Source organism: Tupaia chinensis, unplaced genomic scaffold (genome assembly GCF_000334495.1).
Source record: "Tupaia chinensis unplaced genomic scaffold, TupChi_1.0 Scaffold000117_2, whole genome shotgun sequence".
Taxonomy (NCBI): Eukaryota; Metazoa; Chordata; class Mammalia; order Scandentia; family Tupaiidae; genus Tupaia; species Tupaia belangeri.
In genome coordinates, this window is record NW_006159583.1 from 8660174 (window position 1) to 8682432 (window position 22259).

General features: G+C 35.7%; 1 protein-coding gene and 1 pseudogene across 6 annotated transcripts in view; both read right to left on the reverse strand.

Annotated features, from left to right (window-relative positions):
* AHI1 (Abelson helper integration site 1) overlaps window positions 1–22259 on the reverse strand; it is a 220541-nt gene that overhangs the window by 156244 nt on the left and 42038 nt on the right. For all 6 annotated transcript variants that reach the window (XM_014586221.2, XM_027770239.1, XM_006144344.3 and 3 more), the window contains exons 10-14: window positions 19362–19547; window positions 17572–17724; window positions 11827–11959; window positions 8387–8510; window positions 1183–1412 (exon numbers count right to left, since the gene is read on the reverse strand). In XM_014586221.2, coding sequence (XP_014441707.1) covers window positions 1183–1412; window positions 8387–8510; window positions 11827–11959; window positions 17572–17724; window positions 19362–19547 — 826 coding nt within the window. The remainder of the gene's footprint in view (window positions 1–1182; window positions 1413–8386; window positions 8511–11826; window positions 11960–17571; window positions 17725–19361; window positions 19548–22259) is intronic.
* On the reverse strand, window positions 13334–13773 carry LOC106734447 (ubiquitin-conjugating enzyme E2 D3 pseudogene; annotated as a pseudogene).

Below are 22259 nucleotides of genomic sequence, written 5' to 3' on the forward strand. Positions count from 1 at the left end.
CTTTTAAATTATTTTTGGTGACTTATTTCCCTTGTCACTTACCTGACTTTTAATACAAAAAGAAATGAGCACCTCAGTATATGTGTATATGGCTTATATTCCAAAGCTAAATTTATTTGAATTATCCAACATGTAGTCCTCATTTTTATTAATCTTTCTAATGTTTTATAATTCTAGAAAAACATGTATTTTCTAATATATACTGCTAGCATAATACCTGACACCCAGTAGAAACTAATAAATGATCAGGGAATAAATAAAGTAATAAGGAACAAGGGCTCCAGTTAACATGAGTTCTTTAGAGTAAGACCATCCTAAAATTGAATGGGACCTCAAAGACCACCAAGTTTAACTTCACAGCTACTCAGAAATACCATATATCCCACTACTAACAGATGGCTGTTTAGCAACTGTGAATTTAATATTTACAAAACAGTTTATTCAACTGGTGAACTGCTCCATGTATTAGAATGTTCTTTCTAATTCTGAACAAAGAAAATCTAAAATCTCACAGTCAAATATCTGAATAAATTTTTTATCTCTCTTTTATAACCTGAGCTACTTCTATTATGGCAGAGTTTAAAATACCTTTCTGTTCAGAGCCTTTCCTGAATATGTTCCTAATTTATTAATATTTCTATAATTAAACTAAGCATATTAACAGGATTATTATTTTGACCTGGATACCACAGTACTTAAATTATAGCTATGGCCTACATATGTTGTTTCTGAAATAATGTAAAAAAAATGACAAATAGATATAAATCTCTTTACTCTTTCAGCTAATAAAACATCTATATTTCACATTCTTAAATACCATCTATACTATTCATATATTAACATTGAAATGACTGCATATTTCTGTAAATGTTTGTGTATTCTTTAAAAAATAATACCAAGAATTATAATCACCAACTCAAAAAATACACTTATGAAATTTGCTGATTAGTTGTTATAGAAAGATTAATTTAATCTAAATGTGTAGGAATTTAACAACTTTAAAATTACAAAATTAATTCCTGAAGTGTCAAATCTATCATATGACCTGCATAACATCATAAACCTAACTGTGCGAACATCAATATATAAAATCTCAAACTTAAATAATTATCCCAGTAAAATAAACAACAAAAATATTCTTCATGCAACTAGTCTTCATTTGGAACATACTCTCTGACATACCTTCAGTATCAAAACAGAGGGAATTGATAAAACTCTTGTGAGCATCAAACTGTCGGACCAATATGGCAGAATCCTCTTTCATATCAACTTTCCATATCCGTATTATAGAATCATAGCATCCTGTAACCACCAGCTCTGATATAACTGGATGAAATTTAGCAGTGTAAACAAAAGAAGGATGAGGTAAAACTCTGAAAGTATTTGTATTGTTTAGTTCATTTTTCCATATCCTGGAAAAAGATAAAAAGTTAAATATTGCATTCTGAAAGGAAAAAGTTTCTTTAAGTTTTTAAGAACCAATATAGGGGCTAGCAGGTGGTGTGGTGGTTAAGGATGCTGGACTCCCACATGGCCAACTGTGGTTTGAGTTCCAGACCTGGCAACTTGCTTTCTCACTTTCTTTCTCTCTCTCTCTCTCTGGTTAAATATAATAAATAAATAAACAAACAAATAAATAAACAAACAAAGTAAAATAATTCTAAAAATAAGAAAGAACTAGTATAGCCAATGGACAAGTGACAAATGACAACAGCCAATGATAAACTGAGTTTTACAACAAGTAAGATGATCATATATTTCATGGCTGAAATTTGTCACATTTTGACAAAGCTATTTCTCATAATTATTATCAAATATATTATGTCCACTAATTGTAATCTATACTACAAAATAAAAAGCTAAAATTTTGGATTGGGTTTTACTTGTTTTTTAAGCCTATCTACTTGTGACACTGATTAAACACATAATGGATAATTGGTAAAATACTGCAGGTAGAGGCCAGCAGGTGGCACAGAGGTTAAGGCACTGGATCCTACGTGGTCAACTAAACAGTTCAAATCTGACCCAATGGCAGGCAAAACATACTGGAGTATGTGCATGCATGCCCCAAAATTCTGAGAGAATGAAGAAGGGACTGCAGTGTGGTCATTCCCACTAGAGGGTGGTTTCTCTCTCTCACTCTCTCTCTGTCTGTCTCTGTCTTTTGTAAGCACAAACACCTTACAAGAAAACTTAAAAAAAGAAAATTGCATTTAGTATAACAGACATAAAAAAGTATGGGAAGAAATTTCAGTGATTTTCCATTTAGGTTGTACATGTTGCTTTTGCAAAATGCTTACTAGTGGGGTTTTAGAGAATAAGATATTCTATTAACATTTACATTTATAATTCCAAAGCCTAGAAAATAAACATGAAGATCTTGAAGACTTACAAGCCATATTAAAATTATTCTACGAATTCTCAAGTAAAATAAGATGAAAAGAATTGTAATATTTTGATAGAAAACAGACTATCCTACATTAATACTCTATGCTTAACACTTAGCTCTTTCTCTAAAATAATAGATGATTTTTTTAAAAAATTAAGATTATTATCACTGCCATGGTCTTGACAAAAGAATAAATAAACTGTAAGGGTTAAAATGTTATGTTAGATACTATACATTTCTAATAATTGGCAAAAAATAGGCAAAATATAGCAAAAGACAGTTGCTAGAGGAATACAAAACATTGGGCTTTTTATGCTGGGTTATTAGACTTAGAAGAATATATTAATTTTAATACAGTGATTTATAATTTATTCTTTTAATTACTGCTTAAGAACTAAAGCAAATTAAGTCCTTTTAAAAATTATCAATAAAAGAAAAACACACAGTTGCTACTCAAGAATAACATTCTGTGAGTTTTCTCAGCAGCTGCTTAAAATACAGGATATGATCTTCAATTACTAAGAATCCAAACTGATAATGAAGGAAGTGAAAGGGCATGTTTTTAAGTAAAAATAAAGCACGTGTGTCACTGCATAAACATTTTTACCATAGTGATGTTTCTAATGAACATATGCTACATGAAAGATAATACTTATTAAAAGAACAAAATTGTTATTTGAAGAGAATATAAAGAAGACAGTGAAAAGGAAAACTTCAGTTGTTTGCTAATATATCTTAGCAGCATTATTTGAAATTTATATAATAGACAAATAAGGCAAGCAAAAAGAATCTTCAGAATAGTTGAATATAATAGAAATAATACTTTTATACTAAAAAATGAAGGTTTTTGTGTAAAAACTGAACTTGTATCAATGATGGCTTTTTTTTTTTTTTTTTTTTTTTAAAGAGAGATTTTTGCAATAGGGTAAATGCACTCGCCAGAGAGACAGAGCAATAGAAAATGAGCAATCACTCCCAGGGCTGATGGCCACATCACAATTTCTTCGCTTCCACTCTCCTCTCAGAACTTTGGGCATGCATGCACATGTGCCTGGTCTGAGTCTTAAGCCATTAAGTCTGGGACTCAAACTGTGGTCAACTACGTGGGAGTCCAGCGATGCAACCATTCTGCCATCTCGAGTCCCTCAGTGATGACTTTTATTAGCCCAGGAAATGGTAGAATCTAAAAGTAATGTATTAATGAGTCTATGAAAAAAATCACACTGATCAATGGAGAACAAGAGAACACAAATTTGTAAAAGACTGGATGAATACACAAAAATGTATTTTACCTGTGGGAAAGGAAAAACATTCCAAAGTTAAAAGGGTCTGTGTGATGAGGGATTTTAGAGAACATAAAGGCCTATTTGGGAGTCATCACATATTGAAAATTATTTCTGATTGTATTAAGAACTGTTGATTTGAGAAAACCACAGATTATTCTAGAGATAACTAAAAAAAAAAGATTTAGGCGAACTCATATGCAAGAGAGCTAATCAATGGGAAAGTTACTTAAGAGACACTTTCAATAATATGTGACATCAGGACCAGCAGTTAGTGTAATGGCTATGTTGCTGGACTCCCATGTAGCCGACCAAGGTTCGAGTCCTGGACCCGGTGGCTTAAACATGGGCACGTATGCATGCGTGCCCAAGATCCCAAGAGGAGAATGGAGGAGAAGGGATTGCGGCGTGGCCATCCCCCCTGGGGGGTGATTCTCACTTTCTGTCTCTCTGTCTCTCTCTGTCTGGCTGGCGAGCACACGCGCCCTATAGCAAAAACATCTCCAAAATAAATAAATAAAAAAATAATAATATGTGACATCGATTCCCAGGATGACCAAAGGAAAAGACATGGACAGAAATCCATATTTCTGTCACTTGCTAGCATTAGCAATTCTAATTCTCTTCTTTTGGCCAGCTTTTTCATTACAAAGATTTCTTACCTCTTTCAAAAATCTCCTTTTTGATTCTAGCTACAATGCCTCTCTTTTCACTCAGTTAATGCTTTCATAATCATATTTTATGATTTAACAACTCCAAAATTAATATCAAGTTTAAAGCCACATAAAGAAAAAAGTATACTTCACTATAACATACTGTATGTTATGTAGGGGAAACCCAAGATGATTTAAAGAAATGATGAAATTTGAGCTGAATTTTAAATGACTATGAGCCTAGCATGGTTCACAAAGGCACTTTATAAATTTCTGCTGAGTGAATGAGTTAGGAAGGGTAGAAGTATAGGCAGAATAGGTAAGCTAAAAGAGCATGAAATGTCAATATGCTAAAGATCCTGAGACCAGGGGATGACATAGCAGTTATGTCACTGGACTCCCACATGGCCAACTATAGTTTATCTCTGGTGGTTTGAAACTCATGTGGGGTGCCCAAGATCCCAGGAGGAGAATGGAGGAGAAGGGAATGCTGCGTGACCATCTCCCCTGGGGGGTGATTTCTCATTTTCTTTCTCACTGTCTCTGTCTCTCTCTTTCTCTCAGATGAGTGCACAAGCTGGCTCTAAGGCAAAAATCTGTAATTTTAAAAAAAAAGATCATATGGATGAGGCAAAGGACACATGGGAACCGCTCAAGACAAGGATGTAAGGACAATGAGGCCCATGCCAAAAATTTTCCAAAAGGTGATGGGTAATCACAGATTTTTCTAAAGTCAAGGAATTAAGAAAGATGATTTTGGAAAGATAATTTTAGCATGGTAGAGACAGAGGAGCTAGAGACTACACTGGGAATGTTTTTTTGTTGTTGTTGTTGTTGTTTTTTTTGAGAGGTTTTTGCTATAGAGCGTGTGCACTCACCAGAAAGACAGAGAGACAGAAAACAAGAAATCACCCTCCAGGGGGGATGGCCACCCCACAATCCCTTCTCCATTCTCCTCTCGGGATCTTGGGCATACATGCACACACACCTGGCATGAGTTTAAGCCACTGGGTTCGGGACTCGAACCTCGGTCGGCTACATGGGAGTCCAGTGATATAGCCATTACACCAACTGCTGGTCCCAGGGAATGTTTAATAGTAACAAGTTAAGGAAGTGATAGCAAGGCTAGAATCAAGGTAAAAGCAGTGAGGTTAGAGGGGATGTGATAGAAGGGTGAACCTCGCACGAGTAAGAACTAGTAGGCTTTAGTGCCATTAGATGTTGAAAGTAATAATGAGAAAGAAAGAAGAGATGAGCACTACTCTGTGTTCCCAGTTTGAGAGACAGCATGGATAAACATGCCATCAAACATAAATGAAGATTAGTGGAAGAAAACAAAATCTAGGGAGGTTGATAAGTTTGGTTTTGGAGTTCAGGTGGCACTGGCCTATCCAGATGGAAACATGTAATAGGTCAACTCAGAAAAAAGATGGGAGCTTGAGATCATTAGCATAGAAATAAGAATCAAAGCTGTGATAGTCATAGAAACATGGACTAGAATATGAAACCAGGAATCAGTCAACTAAAGGTTCTTAGGAGAAAACACTAACAGAGAAAAGGCAGAGAAAAAGGAACCAAAGAAAGATAATGTGTAGAATTTGTCAGAGTCATAAAAAGATCAACAGAAGAGGTTGCTAATGAAAATCATGAATTGAAAGTATTTTAAGACAGGTCAATGCTCAATTACTGCAGTGAAGACAAACAGAATAAGGACTAAAACTGGACAATGGATCTGAAAATTAGTAAGAGACTACTGACCTCTTGAATAAAGTTTATATACCGTGGTGGAAGTAAAAGCCAGAAAAACTGGAGTAAGTAAAGACAATATGAAAAGAATGCTTCTGAAGATATACAAAGAAAAAATATGTGATGGTCTAGAAGGCAGGAAAAATTGAGAAAAAGATCAGAAAACTTGAGCATATTTTTAAGATGAGAGGGTAAAGTCAATAAAGAAGATACTGAACAGACTAGAGGTATAGGAAACAGTAGATCTAATAAAATTGTAGATTAAGGGATGGAATTTAAAAAGCACAGGTCAAAGATTAGCCATAAAGCAGTCTGTTCCCATAATTCTTTGTTAAAACAAATGGACAGAGATAAAATGGGTAAATTTATAGATATTAAGAGAACAGCTGGGGTCAGCAGGATTCCTACATGGCCGACCATGGTTTGAGTCTCAGACCTAGTGGCTTGTTTTCTCACTTTCCCTCTCTCTCCCTCTCAGTCTCTCTGGTCAAATGTAAATAATAATAATAATAAATAAAATAAATAATTTCTAGAAAAAAATAAAAACCAGAGGGAAATGTAGGAAGTCTGTGTCTGACTAAATTTCACTGTAAATCATAGTCATCTAATGAAAGTGAGAAGACTATGAATTAGTGTAGAAAGCTTCAATGTATGTTAAGATTTGAATCTGTTGCCAGAGAAATTAAAAAAGAAAGCAGAATAAAGATAACTAAAAGGACTGCTCAACAGAGATGAGAGCTCAGGTGAGTTTAAGACTTACAAGTCCACAGGTTAGCCTCAGGTTATAGCCTTATCTATTTTCCTGTAGTATTACCAGGCATCAGACAGGATGGCTGTGCTAAAAGAACAGACCAGATAGGTTTTTGAGGAAATTGCTAAGGGGAAGTCATAGTAGGTTCCCAGCTCAATAGAGAGGGTAGTCAACTGTAAATAGTTGTCATCTTTTTCATTTAAATACAAATTGAACAACCACAGTAACAACCTGGGCAATTAGATATTTTATATAGATAAAGGGATTGATGAGATTAGCAAATAAAGGGGCCCAAGACATCACATGAAGTGTTATAAGAGCTGAAGGCAGAAGTAAAAAAAAGTGAAGACAGTATGGATCTCAAAATACACTTCCAGTTCCCTAGTCTGTTGAGAGAATAATGTGTGTCCCCTAGTGGTTGCTGGAATGAAAGTAAATGATATATATTAAAGATCTTGAAAACTTATCTTGAAAAAATGTCTAATAGTATTTTTTGAACCACATTTGAAGCAGAAAAAGCAGCTAAAACTATATAAATAAAACTATAAAAGTAAGCCTTTAAAATGTTTTATTGTGGTACTTAATAAATTGAAACTGGATAAATTATTTTAAGATACATTTTGAACAATGCAAATATTTAACAATATGAAATTCTTTTCCTTTTCCTGTGTTTTTATTTGTCAGAGGACATATGTACTCACCAGAGACACAGAGAAGGGAAGAGAGAGAAAGCACCCCCCAATGGGTATGGCATGCTACAACACTTTCTTTTTCATCTCTCCACTCAGTCAGGATTGGGGTTTATACACAGGCATCCATGCCCTTAAGCGGCCAAGATTTGAACTGCAGTCAGCTTTGTGAGATCTGGTACTCTTAACCATGAGGCTACAGGGTCAGCCCTATAAACCTCTTGAAACATAAGGTAGGTACATACTAATTTATTTCTCTCACAGCTATGTACTGAACAGCACTGGATTCTAGCCTATACGTCTAGCCAACAATGAATACAAAATCCCTACGGTGAAGAGCTTAAGTTCTAGAGTGCGGCAATAATGCAAATAGATCTACAAAGGAAAGGTCCTGGGTGAACACTGAATCCCTAAGTACTCCAGGAGCTTGCAGGTCCATGATTGGGGCCAGCTAAGACTGGGCGTAGATCACAACATGAAGGCCCTGTTGTGGGTGTCATCTCACTGTCTCTCTTTTTCTCTCTGTCTCATTAGAGAATAAAATAAATAAACCTTAAAATAATTTTTTTTAAAAAAGAGCTTATGTCCTAGTTATTTAATAACTTCATATTGAAATACTGAACAGTTTACATAATGATCATTTAAAAATAGTGAGGACTAGAAATGCTACATATTACATAAAGGAAAGGTATTTAAGAAAAATGTCTTGAAGAAAAGTTTTACTACTATTAATTTAATCAGTCAGTCTGCATGATGATGTGTATTTATAACAGCCTCTTCATAGGTAAAACATGATTGAATACGAGTAGTTTTACTAGTTTTGCTTCCTTGATGGCAAACAGGATGTACAATAAATAATTCTCAAGTCTACTAACCTGGCAGTGCCATCAGATGACGAAGTAAGGATGTACCGATCATCAGTTGACCAACAAAGATCATAAATGATATTGAGGTGGCCACACAATTCTCTCATAAAACGTCCAGAAGGAATTTCATATACTAAAGAAAATATTCATAAATTAGCAGGTTCCCAGACAGAGGCACCTTAATCCAGAAATATAAAAATACATCATTTAAAATAGTTTAACCAAAGACATATGCAGTGTAAATAAAATTTCAGAATCTACTTAATAAGTTTTTTATTTTCTTCTGACACAAGAATTAACATGGAAAACTTTACAGTATACTACAAATCAATTATTCTCATCTTTTTTAAAGCAATTCCCCAAGAATCTTTGATAATCTTTCATTAGTCAAATAATAAAATATATTTATACTGAAATTCACATACAATATTCTGTAATTTGGGCTTTCATGAATAAGGAATTATTCTTCCAGAGAATAAGTAAAATTCCAAGCAAAATTTGAAATACTGAGAAATTTTAACTATTCTTAGAGTAAAAGTAAGAAAATTAACAGCAATTCATCTAACAAACAAAGCAACATAATACGTTATATACACAATAAAATCTTCTATTATAAACTTTACAAGTCTCTACTTCCACCTAGTGGTAAAATCAGTTGCCCTTTAATTAAGCAATGCATATTGTTATAAGCAATCTGAGAGGTACTATTATAAGCAATTTGAGAAGTACTTATTCAAGAAAAATGACTGGGGACCAGCAGTTAGCGTAATGGCTATGTCGCTGGACTCCCACTTAGTCGACCGCGGTAAGAGTCCCGGACCCGGGGGCTTAATCTCATGCCGGGTGCGTGTGTATGCGTGCCCAAGATCCCGTGAGGAGAATGGAGGAGAAGGTATTGCGGCGTGGCCATCCCCTATGGGGGGTGATTTCTCGTTTTCTGTCTCTATGTCTCTCTCTATCTGTCTGGCGCATGCACGTGCCCTATAGCAAAAAACCTCTCCGGAAAAAAAAAAAAAATGACTGAACCTTAGTAAAAACATTGATCTTCATGGTATTTTTACCTTGCCCTATTCCCCCTTCCAAGACTATAAAAAAGTCTTAAGAACAGTGAAATCAGGAGCCTAACAGTCATAAAATGGGAAAGAAGAGGTCTGTAGCTTTCCAGACTTAAATCACTATTTCACAATTTGTTAACTCCAAGAAAAGCTCCAATCTCAGGGTGTGGCTTTATTTGACCTAGGTCAATGCATGCTCTGTGAAAATAGTTCTTAACCACAGGGTGTAAGTCAAATCAATCAGATCATTTAACCATGTAGGCGCCTGAGGCAGTGATACCAGATGGGGCTAGGGAAAGCCTCACAAAGGACTTAAAATAAAAAAAAATAGAAATGAGATGTCCACAGAGGATTTTGACAAGGTCCAAAATATCCCTAGGAATCTAAAAGGATTCCTATGCATGCATGTGAAGGGCCAGGTGCATACCCAAGAATGATCTGAGAGGCTTCATCTCTTACTCCAGCTGACCTGAAGAAGCTGTGCACAAAGACGAAGTAAGGGCTAAGGCAGAGTTGTAAATTGACAGCTGGAGCACTGAAAGTATATCACAACAAACACTAAGCCCCTTAGCAAGAGTCAGCAGACTTATCTACTCAAGGTATTTTTAAAAACTCTACCCAACCATTAGCCTACTACTCACCCAGCCAAACAGAGACCCCAATAGCAACAGATGACAAAGAACAAAGACTTTATAGAAATTAAGTCAATAAACAGCAAAAACAACAAATCCTAGGTAGATGAGATGATAGAGAAAAGAACATGTAATTTCTGGAGCTGCCACAGTGTATTATTCAGAATACCAAGTTTTTAATACAAAATCATAAAATATTGGGAAAAAAAAACAAACAGGAAAGTACAGGGGAAAAAGAGAAAAAATCGGTTTGTTGAAGTTATCTATGTAAAAACTGAGGAAGGCCAGACATTGGTCTTCCTCAAAAGCGACTTTAGGCCCATTATTATAAATATGTTCAAAGACCTAAAAAAAGTCAAAATAAAATGCAAGAATGATTTCTTAACAAAAAAGAAGGTATTAGGAGAAATAAATTATATTAAAAGAGAACTACATATACATCTGAATTGAGAAGTACAATAACTAAAATAATTTACTGAAAGAGTTTGAGGGTAGATCTGAACTAGAAGAATTACTAAATTTGATGAAAGGTCAAGTGAAATGATCCAATACAAAAAGAAAAAGAATGAAAACTAAAGAAGCCTTAGGGAGACACCCATGTGATACCACTAGTATACTCACATAGGCATAATGGGAGTCCCAGGATAAGAAAGAAATGGACAAATGGAATATCTGAGGAAATGACTGAGCACTTCCCAAATTTAAGAAAAACATTAATTTGAACATTTAGCAAGCTAAATTAATTTTTTTTTTTTTGGAAAGGTTTTTGCCATAGGGCGCATGCACTCACCAGAAAGACAGAGAGAGACAGAGAAAGAGAAAGCAAGAAATCACTCCCCAGGGGGGGTGGCCATGCCACAATTCCTTCTCCTCCATTCTCCTCTTGGAATCTTGGACACGCACGCACACGCGCCCTGGCATGAGTTTTAGCCACCGGGTCTGGGACTTGAACTGCGGTCGACTACATGGGAGTCCAGTGACATAGCCATTATGCTAACTGCTGGTCCCAAGGTATATTTATTAATAAATGCCAACCAAATTAATTATGAGTTTCTGCTTTAAAAACAAAAAATGTGAATCAACTAAGGAAAAACAAATTGTGAGAGACTGAGGGAAAAAAAATCAATAAAATTTGGTGTTTAGGGCAAATACTCATGAGGCACTGGCTATTTCCCGACAAGGACAGCTGCTTTTCACTATGGAGCTGAAATAAAGCAGAATATTTAATGCTTCTAAGTTTAAAAAAGTATGGTAAATGTCCTCTTTAAAATTCCAAAATTACAGAAATGATTTATCTTGGCCTATCTGGTGACTTCCGTAACATAGTGAAAAGTCTTTATCTGTGTATTCTAAGCCAAGTATTAGTGTTTTAATGCACAACAAATTTGGGGACTTTTAAAATTCAAGCCATTATCGCTTTCAACTAACCACATTAGACTAAATTTCCCAAGAGATAAATAATTTCATGTTTCTCTAAATCTCTATATTTAAAATAGAAGATGTTTACAAAAATCTTCTTGCATGTTTTAAAAGTAAATCTACTATTTTTCATCTTATCATTTTTAATCCTCTTCTGAACAGTTTTTATACAGAGAAGTGTAAAATTACTATACTAAAAAAATATTTGACTGGAGAAATAATGTCTTCTTTATTTTAATAGTACTGGGGCTAACAACTTAAGATTTCAATAATTATTTAAATATCAAAAAAAAATCCTCAACACAGACTACAATCAGACTAAACAGGGCAGATTATTACTTACAAATAATTGGATATCCATCCCGGCTGGCACAGGCTGCTGCTAATATTCTTCCATTGTGAGAGAAATCGAGACAAAAACAACCCCGCTCTCCTGCATTTAGTGAGAAGAGGTGTTTGTTTGGGATACGGCAAGTCTAAAAAACATACATTTAATAAATATGTTAAGAAACATTGAAAACAAAGGCTAGCTATTAATTTTAATTACTGTAGTTTTGTGTTTTTTTTTAAAGTCCTCTTAATGTGATGTAGAGAAAGAGAAAAATAAGCAAGCAGAATGATGAAAAAAATCATAATAAACTATTTTCTAAACAGAGAATCAGTTCTCTATAAAATGCAATGAACTTATTCTTGATGTATAACTACTACTTACCTCATCTAAAATGAGACTAGAAAAATTGTAATATCTGATACTTTATTTTAGCTTATGCAACTTTATTGAAGAAAAATAAATCAATTACTAGCAGAGCTATCCATTGATCACTCATCCACTGACAATTTGCATCATTTACTCAATGCTATATTAAACAGTGTATTGGAAGAGAGATTAACTAATAGCTCTAAGCCTCCTAACAATCTAAATGAAAATTGAAAAGTGTTTGACTCTAATTTGAAATACAAAGAATGTTTGACTTCCAATTTCCATTCTCTGTAAGACAAGAACAGGTCATTCCTTTACTGACAAGCACAAAATACATCACACTTTCTGTTCTGCTGATGCTATAAATTCAATACCAGTTCTCTGCCCATGTAAGTTATGAGCATAAAGTATATCATGTAATGTCAAATCTCTAACAGTGGAAGGCTTAAAGTAGAATTGATGTTGCTAGAATAATGCTGCTTCCTTTGATGTGGCAACTGAGCATTCACCTCCCTTCCCCTCAGATGATTTCTTCAGCATATTAGAGCAGTGAGGGATGGTTTTAGTCTCATAATCAAGTTAGATTAAAGATACTGGCCACATAATACACATGCTCCATTTTTTTCTCTTAAATTCTGAATCTTGGGCAACTGTTCTCTTGTAACTACTTTACAGTTTCTAAAAGCAGTTATAGTCCAAAGTTGGAAGAGCAAGTCTTCTCAGATGAGCATGTGAATGAATAGTAGGAGATAAACAAACAAAAAATTTTAAAAAGATGAGGTCTATGGGACCAGCAGTTAGCATAATGACTATGCCGCTGGACTCCCACGAAGTTGACCGCAGTTCGAGTCCTGGACCCGGTGGCTTAAACTCACGCCGGGCACGTGTGCATGCATGCCCAAGATACCAAGAGGAGAATGGAGAAGAAGGGATTGTGGAGTGGCCATCCCCCCAGGGGATGATTTCTCGCTTTCTGTCTCTCTGTCTGTCTGGCGAGCGCACATACCCTATAGCAAAAACCTCTCCAAAAAAAAAAAGAAAAAATAGATGAGGTCTGATGGGGAGCAGCTAGATAAGAAAATCAAAAAAGGAACAGTAATTTAACGTTTATTCCAGCAATAATGCAGGTTATTCTGAGTTAAAGGTAGCATCATATGACATACTTCTAAGTCCATTCCCAAGATATACTGTTGGTACTCATCTCTGTCTGTTTCATAGATCCATTCAATCTCTGGCACTAGGGGATCATCTGGGTTTGGAGCGTATGGCAATGAACAAATGGATAAAAGAACTTTAGAAATAGTTACGAGACCGTTGTGATTTTAGAATATCAAGACAAATGCTGCCATTACTGTTAATATTTGGATGATAAATTCTTGTTGGAAATGCAACATTAGGTGGTTTGAAGGGGTAGTCGGTAGGAAAATGAATTGTCAAAAAGAATAAAGCACCGTGATACGGGCTGTCATTAGGTCCCATATTTGTGGCTTGCCAATGAAACATATCATCCCCAACTGGACCTGCAGAACACTGTGCTGGAGGGTCATGAGCTAAATCACTAAGTTCCTTATTAATCTACTCCAGTACCATAGTCTGTGCTTTCCATCTAGCTTCTATCTTAGTGTGTGCCTAAAGGTATGGCCAAAACTCTTGATTATCCAGGCAGCAGGGAAAGATGGTCTCACTCTGGCTCTGCCAGTTACTAGCGCAGAGGGGCCAGTGCTTTCCTCAAGCAGCAGCCTTGGCTTCGGCTTCCTCCCCGCCCTCACACAGCAACTGGGCCTCCCTGGACCTACTGGGCTCACGCGAACAGCACAGCCACAAGATGTCTGCTCTGTAATATCTGATACTTTAAAACTATCCTGGGCAGGGACCAGCAGTTAGCATAATGGCTATGTCGCTGGACTCCCATGTAGTCAACCGCGGTTCAAGTCCCGGACCCAGTGGCTTAAACTCACACTGGGCGCGTGTGCATGCATGCCCAAAATCCCAAGAGGAGAATGCAGAAGGGACTGTGGTGTGGCCACCCCCCCTGGGGGATGATTTCTCGCTTTCTATCTCTCTGTCTCTCTGGCAAGCACACGTGCCCTACAGCAAAAAGAACCTCTCAAAAAAAAAAAAAAAAAAGAAAAGAAAAATTGTTTTTTCTTTTTGTCTAGAGTACACTGAGTGATCAACATTCCTACTGTCTTTGCTAAATAACCCAAAATGAGCCACTCGACTCATTTGCACTGAGCTATGAAGGCCATTATGACTCCATTGTGTTTAGGTAGGGATGGAAAATACCCTTAGAAATGATTTACCTGGGACCAGCAGTAAGCGTAATGGCTATGCCACTGGACTCCCATGTAGTCAACAGCGGTTCGAGTCCCAGACCTGGTTGCATAAACTCACGCCAGGCACGTGTGCATGCGTGCCCAATATCCCAAGAGGAGAATGGAGGAGAAGGGATTGCGGCGTGGCCATCCCCCATGGGGGGGGGGGTGATTTCTCGCTTTCTATCTCTCTGTCTCTCTGGCAAGCGCAAGCGTCCTATTGAAAAACCTCTTCAAAAAAAAAAAAAAAGAAAAGAAATGATTTACCTGCTTGCTTCCCTTCTGTAAACTTCTGCATTGTAAGGCCATACCCCACAACCCTTTCAAGCCCACCACACCATGTTGTAAAAGAACGTGATTTTTGCCTTTATAAGCACTCCTCACCTTGCACTCGGGGATGAAGGGTTTTAAGAAACATGAGCTTCACCCTACCCCCAAGCTACCAACTTAACCAATAAAGACTATTTTAATTGGCTATGTCTGGATGTCCTCTGTTTCTCACTGATCAGACTATATAGCTTAAGGCTAGGACACATGAATGTTCAATTTGTCTTCCTCTCTTAAAATAACTATGCTTTGTAGCTGTCCCCCAAAATGCATTTTCAAAGTAATCAATAACCGCTGTCGGTCTCTCATTCATTAACTATATTAAAATTTCTTCATGAGCCAGCCCATGGCCTAGTGGTTAAGGAAAATAGATCCCACATGGTCAACTGTAGTTCAGGCTGTTTCAGTCTTAAAAAATTTTTGAGGCTCCCCAAAAGATTTTATTTGTTTAAAGATTTGCTTATGAGATAAATATAGATTTATCATATCAAAAATGAAAATTCAGATATTTAAAAAGTATTTGTTGGGGCCAGCACGTAGTGTGGTGATTAAGGCACTGGATTTACACATGACCTACTGCAGTTTATGTTCTAGAAAATCACACTGAGTGCATGTGCATGCCCGAAAATCTAAGAAGAGAAAGTTCTGCAGCATGGCTATCCCTAGAGGTGGGAGGATGATTTCTCACTTTCTCTTTCTCTGTCTCCCTCCACTAAGCACATGTGCCCTATGGCAAAACCTTTCGAAGAAAAAAAAGTATTTGTTAATTCACTTAAAAATAACAATAACTAATTCAGTAAATGTTAACATAAATCATATCTTTTTAATCAAAAAATAATTATATAAAAAACTGTTTTACATTTTGAAAATCTCCTTAATAACTGGCTTAATGAAAGAAAGATTTTTATAACTGCTTCTTCATTCATTCTCTTGTGATACAATGTGTCATTAAACCTCCAGAAAACTCTACTATATACTTGTGAGAGAATGCAAGTGAAAAAGACTAAAATCTTAGAATTACTATGAAAAGTTCACTTCAGGAATATCCAGGAAGGGTTTCAGGACTCCCAGAGTGCCCCAAACCACTCTGAGTACTGCTTATCCATACAATTACCTTTATACCTGTCTTTCCTTTAGGACTTCTCTGAGGCATACCTTAAAGTGAACAATATTGTAACTGGTTTCTTTCCCTCCTCTAACATGGAATGTCCCTAAGGGAATAATCTGAGTACTGTTTTCACCATATTATTTGTGAAGTATTACAAATCTGCTAATGTGATTTTAAAATGTATCCATAAACAGGTCTCAAAAAGAAAGTCAAATGTGATGAAAAACACAGAAAGAGGCCTGAGAAAATAATTCTTATTCATATACTGAATGTTTAGGTAAGTGAAGATTTTCAATAAATCTCATATGGTAATGGCTCAGATGTATAAAGCAAACCATTCTATTCTCTATATGGGAACAAGAAAGAAATCTGCAAAACTATATCAACAGTGCTTCTTGCCACTGCAAAAAAGACAGTAACCAAGTAGCAAAGGCTCAACTTATAGTACAAGAATATGCACGTATGTATCTCCATCAAAATGTGATTCAGGAAGAAGCCAAGAGCTATAAAAATTTTCACAAATACATAAAGACTGGGAAATAAATTTAAAAGTATTTGAAAAGGTGGGTAAATTAAAATGAGATTATTAGGGGAGAGTCCTAATCCAGTAAGACTCTGCTCCCATAAGAGGAAGAGACACCAGGCATATACACGCACAAATTAAAGATGTAAGCAGGCAACAGGAACACTGCCATCTGCTAGCCAAGGAGAAACCTCAGAGAAATCAACCCTGCTGGCACCCTGATGCTTACTATGAACTTTGTGCTGTATCCCCTCAAAATTCATATGTTGAGGCCATAATTTCCACTGTGATGATTTGGGGAAGTAATTAGGTTCTGAAAGAGGTACCTTCATGAATGGAATTTGTGTCCTTATGAAAAGAGGCACAAGTGAGGTGATCTCTCTCTACAATGTGCAAATATGGCATAGAAAAGGTTGTCTGCAAATGAAGAAGAGAACCCTCATCAGGAATCAAATTGGTTAACACCTTGATTTTGGACTTCTCAGCTTCTAAAATTATGAGGAATAAATGTTGTATCAACCACCCTGTTTGTGATTTGTTTGTTTGTTTGCTTTTGCTATAGGGCATGTACACTCACCAGAGAAACAGAAGGAGAAAAAAACAAGAATTTATCCCCCCTGGGGGTATGGCTACACAATTCCATCTCCATTCTCTTCCTGGGATTTTGGGCATGCATGAACATGTGTGCAGCATGAGTTTAAAGCCGCTGGGTCTGGGACTTGAACTGTGGTTGACCATGTGGGAGTCCAGTGCCTTTAACCACTATGCCATCTGCAGGTCCCTTGTGGTATTTTGTTATGGCAACCCTAGCAAACTATTACAACAGTCTGTAATAATGTACTTATATGTACCCTAATATGTACTTATATGTACACTATAAACACTCTTCATACTTTTTGTCAAATGAATCAACAAAAAGACTAAATTATAGTTAAGAACAAGGATAACCTAAACATTTTAAGTAGTAAACTATTGAGTTGTCAGAAAAGTCATGATATATTTTTTCTATGCAAAAATGTGTTATGACTTTTCTGACAACCCAATAAATATCCTAGAAGTAATAGCTTTTGGATAAATAAGTATCTAAATGAATCCAGTATTAGCAAACACTTCACCTGGCCAGGCAGTCGTTTCCACTTTACTACTTCCTTTGAATCTTCTAATCCAGGCTCTGTTTCTACTGAACTTGATTCATGGTGACGTTCACAGTACAATGGTTCACCTTTTTCCTCCTGAAGGGCCATCATAGAGCGGTAAGATGGTTTTATCTAAATAAGTATGGAAAATGAGAAAATGTATATATCATTGTTCATTTTTTTCTCTTTCCAAGCATATAGTTTTTAAAATCTTGAAAAAAAAGTATAGAAATATTTTTTGAAATGAAATTCTGAGAAAATTCTTTTATTTGTATATTCTTCTATTAAAAATTTTTTGTTCATAAAAAAAAAAGGGGATGCATGCAAGGTAGAGAAAGAGAAAAAGAAAATGAAAATGAAGGAAAGAGAGACCCTCAACAAAGTCTAATCTAATTCCCTTCTGTCAGTGCTCTAGTTTGTTAGAATCTTGAGCCAGCATGCACATTCACCCAGCATGTTTCAGGTTCATACTAGAGGCCAAACCGGAGGTCAGTCATGTGGCTTACAGTACTGGAGTTCAATATGCTACCAATTACACTTATTTGTACATTATACTAAATAAAATAAAAGCTGCTTGAAAGTAGTCTTATGACCAAAAGCCTAAAAAAAATTCTGGAAGCAAAAAATAGGATTCCAATGGTTATATGAAATGGTTTTAATAACTTCTCCCTTGTTTCTATTTCTTCATCATAATCTATCATATATTATGCCACAACTTGGGTATAGTACAATATTTTGGCTTTAAAGTCACAATTATAAAAAATATGAAATTTTTAAAATCTTTATTTCTCAATGATATATTTTATTTAACTCCACTCAACAAATGCAAACCATCCCTATGGTCACAGTATATAAAAATCAGCTATAAATGTACATCTGACCAGAAAGATTAAAGTCTTGTTACAAATAAGACAAAGGCAAAAGTTCATTTTAGAACCAATTCTTTTCTAAGATAATTTATATTTTTTAATGTATAGAAAGCAGCAGTACAGAAACTATTTACTGGGTATTTGAATAATATTATAAAAAAGAGTTCCTATAAATCAGGGATCTGCAAACTGCAGCCTATACATCAAGTCTGGTCTGCTGCCTTTTTGCAAATCAAGTTTTATTGAAAAACATTATGCCCATTTGTTCAGTTACCATCTACCTATATCTATGTGCCTACTTTCACACTAAAAAGGCAAAGTTTAGTGGTTGTGACAGAGACTAAATACTTTGCAAAATTTAGCCCATTATGGAAACTATTTGTCAATTTCTGCTTTAAATCATCCTTTTATCTTTTCTTTTTTTTTCAGTTTATTTACATCTTCCATAAGGAGAGAGAAAGAGAGACAGGCAGGCAACCGCGATAGAGTCCATGCCATGACCCATCCCATCTTTAGCCAAGCCAGATCATGGGGATGTATGTGCATGCCCTATATGTATAGGGAAACTTCAGGATGTGAAGCTAGGACCTTCCCATGTGGGTCACCATCACAGAATCCTATGTTGCCACTGCACCACTCAATCCTTTTACCTTTTGGCACTTCAAGATGAAATTATAACAAAACTTTTATCCAAACCTCAAATTCTGAATATTTGAAATTCATTTTAAATATCTTTTAAGTATCACTTATTTCACATTATATCACTGCTGAAGATACTTTGTATTCCAGAAATATGTTAAAATAATTTTAGAGACCTTATATATTTTTATAAATAGCGCATAATGTTACCCTTCAGTTTCAACAACAAAGGATATACATTTGCATGTGCAATTAACTTACACAGTCTGGTACTTTCAATCCTCTTACAGTTACATACAATGTTGATGGATAACGATTTCTTGGGCACTTTGACCACCATTCAAAAACCTCAACAACATTTAAATGGGATCGAGATTTAGTCGGTGGGTAATACAGCTGCAGGCGAAGTTTTGAATTGATGTTTACATTTCCATTGGCTCCCAGAAGCTTAAAATAAGAATTCATATAAAACATTACCTTCATTGAAAATACACAAAGCAACAGTTTAGTCAGAAATTCATTTTAAAAAGAATATGACATGCTGAAATCCTTAGATTTATACAAAGCAAATAACATTTTCACAGTTGGTTAAGAATAGTTCCAGGTAATTTGTGACAAAAAGGTAACCCAGAAGACTTTTAGAGTATTTTCCTAATAGCTCTCTTTTTATATGTACAACCTAGACTGGTGGTAAAATATTTACATTACTTTGCGAGATTTCACTTTGCACAAAGGAGATGATCAATACATATTTGTTTGAAATAATAATGATAAAGATTAAAATGCATATTGTTTCAACATAAAAACATTTTCCACTTGTTTAGTATCAATATTTTCTTTTCTTTTAAGAGAGATTTTTGCTAGAAGGTGCATGTACTTGCTAGGGAGACAGAGAAAGAGAGATAGAAAAGGAGAAATCACCCCCCCAGGGGGGATGGCCACAGAGCAATCCCTTTTCCTCCATTCTCTTCTTAGGATTTTAGGCATACATGCACATGTGCCTGGTGTGAGTTTTAAGCCTACAGGTCCAGGACTTGAACCGTAGTTAGCCATGTGAGAGTCTAGGGATGTAATTGCTACACCATCTGTTGGTCCCCAGTATCAATATTTTCAATGGTTAAAATTTTCTTGTTTTAATTTTTTAAAAGTCAAAACTATTTTCAGATCACTAAACTCATTAAAGTGATTGATTACATTTTTTCAGTATCTTGGCCTACTTTCTTCAAAAGGTCTGTTTAAAAAACTATTAAACAAAACAACATATATTTATGCTAAAAAGGGATTCTTGTGAGAAAAATGAAAATCTCACCAGAATAGGTCCTCTTTCACTAAACCATAACTCTAAACAGAAAATGTCTTTCTAATCTTTGGGTCTTATACAAATTAGGAGTAAAGAGTAGGTGAAAGCTTTTGTAGCAATTCAGGCAGATTATTATGCTAACTTATATTAGAAGAGTAGCCACTGAGTGGAGAAAAGGCATTTAGTAATTGTTATTGACTGAGTGAAAAAAACATTTAGTAATCGTTATTGACTGATTCAACTTGGAAAGTAAAAAAGGCTCAGAAAAGGGACCAGCAGTTAGTGTAATGGCTATGTCGCTGGACTCCCACGTAGTCGACCGCGGTTTGTGTCCCGGACTCGGTGGCTTAAAATTCACACCAGGCACATGTGCGTGCATGCCCAAGATCCTGAGAGAATGGAGTAGAAGGGATTGCGGCACGGCCATCCCCCCAGGGGGTGCTTTCTGTCTCTCTGTCTCTCTCTGTCTGGCGAGCACACGCGCCCTATAGCAAAAACCTCTCAAAAAAAAAAAAAAAAAAAAAGGGTCAGAAAATACCCTAAGGTAGCATAGCACTGTCCAACAGAACTTCCTAAGGCAATGGGAATCTCTAGATTTTGCTACCCATAAAGAATCCACCAGTCCTATGTGGCTACTGAATGCATTTGGAGTCACTAGTACATCACGGAACTGAATTTTAACTGTTTAATTTTAATTAATTTGAATTCAAATAGCTACATGAATTGTGGTTACCAAACAAGACAGTGAAGCTCTAAGGCCATGAATTTGAGAGTGGCTAAATGGTAGTACCACCAACTGAGGTACCAGAGAGCAAAGGGGGAAGAAATTAAGTAAGATGCTCAATTTGAGTTAGTCTGAGATATCCATGCATGTATGTATGCATGCCCCAAATTCTGAGAGGACAGAGTAATGAAGAAAAGAGGACTGCAGCATGATCATGCCCCACTGGTAGGTACCTTCTCTTTTTCTCTCTGTCTCTAGCACCCTCTGGCAATTATAAAATAAAGAGGTGGGTGAAAGACCATGATGGAAACCTAAGGAAGGGTATGTGGAGAAATGAGGAAAGGGTGGTAACAAGAAAACCAAAATAACATTTTCAAGATGTATTAGTAGCACATAGATGTGTCAAAATAATAACTGAAAAATATTCAGTAAATTTGGCAAATAAAAGACATTAGACAAACTTTAGCGGCAGAGGCAAAATCCAGACTGTAGCGTGTTTAAGAACGAAGTATCGACAAAAACAGAGATGGAAAACTACAACCCATCTATTCCCTCACCTCTCTAGGAAAGGAAGATAATAGACATCTGAGATGTTAAGTCACTAAATCATAAGCATTTTAGACTCCTTTCATAAACCTACCTGTCTTCTCAAAGTTTATTACAGTGATTTTTAAAGAGACATTCCCCAGTTTCTAAATCATACTTTTCATAAGTTGTTTTAATATACACCACGCAATCTAGTTTACACAAGTATATTGCTTAACATGAATTAACAGCTTCGACCCAGCCAAGATGCTACCACTAATGTTTACCAAGTATATAACATAGAGGTCAAACAAATAAGACTTTATTTTATAGTTTTAAAGAGTAATCACAATATGTGCTAAAAAGAACTGAAAGTAACTTAGAACCTGAGGCATAGCTGGGAGTTAGGATAAATGTTCATTTGGACCACTACAATAACTTTATAATGAGATATTATAAAGTTTATTATTAATAATAAAGGTAATAAAACATTTAAATTTTAATTTGAATCATGGCACTTTCTTGAAGATGAATTTTATCCTAGTCACCCTTTCCATTCATCAATTCTCTGAATAGAGACATTCGTCAAGTACTTCCTGTATGCTGGAGA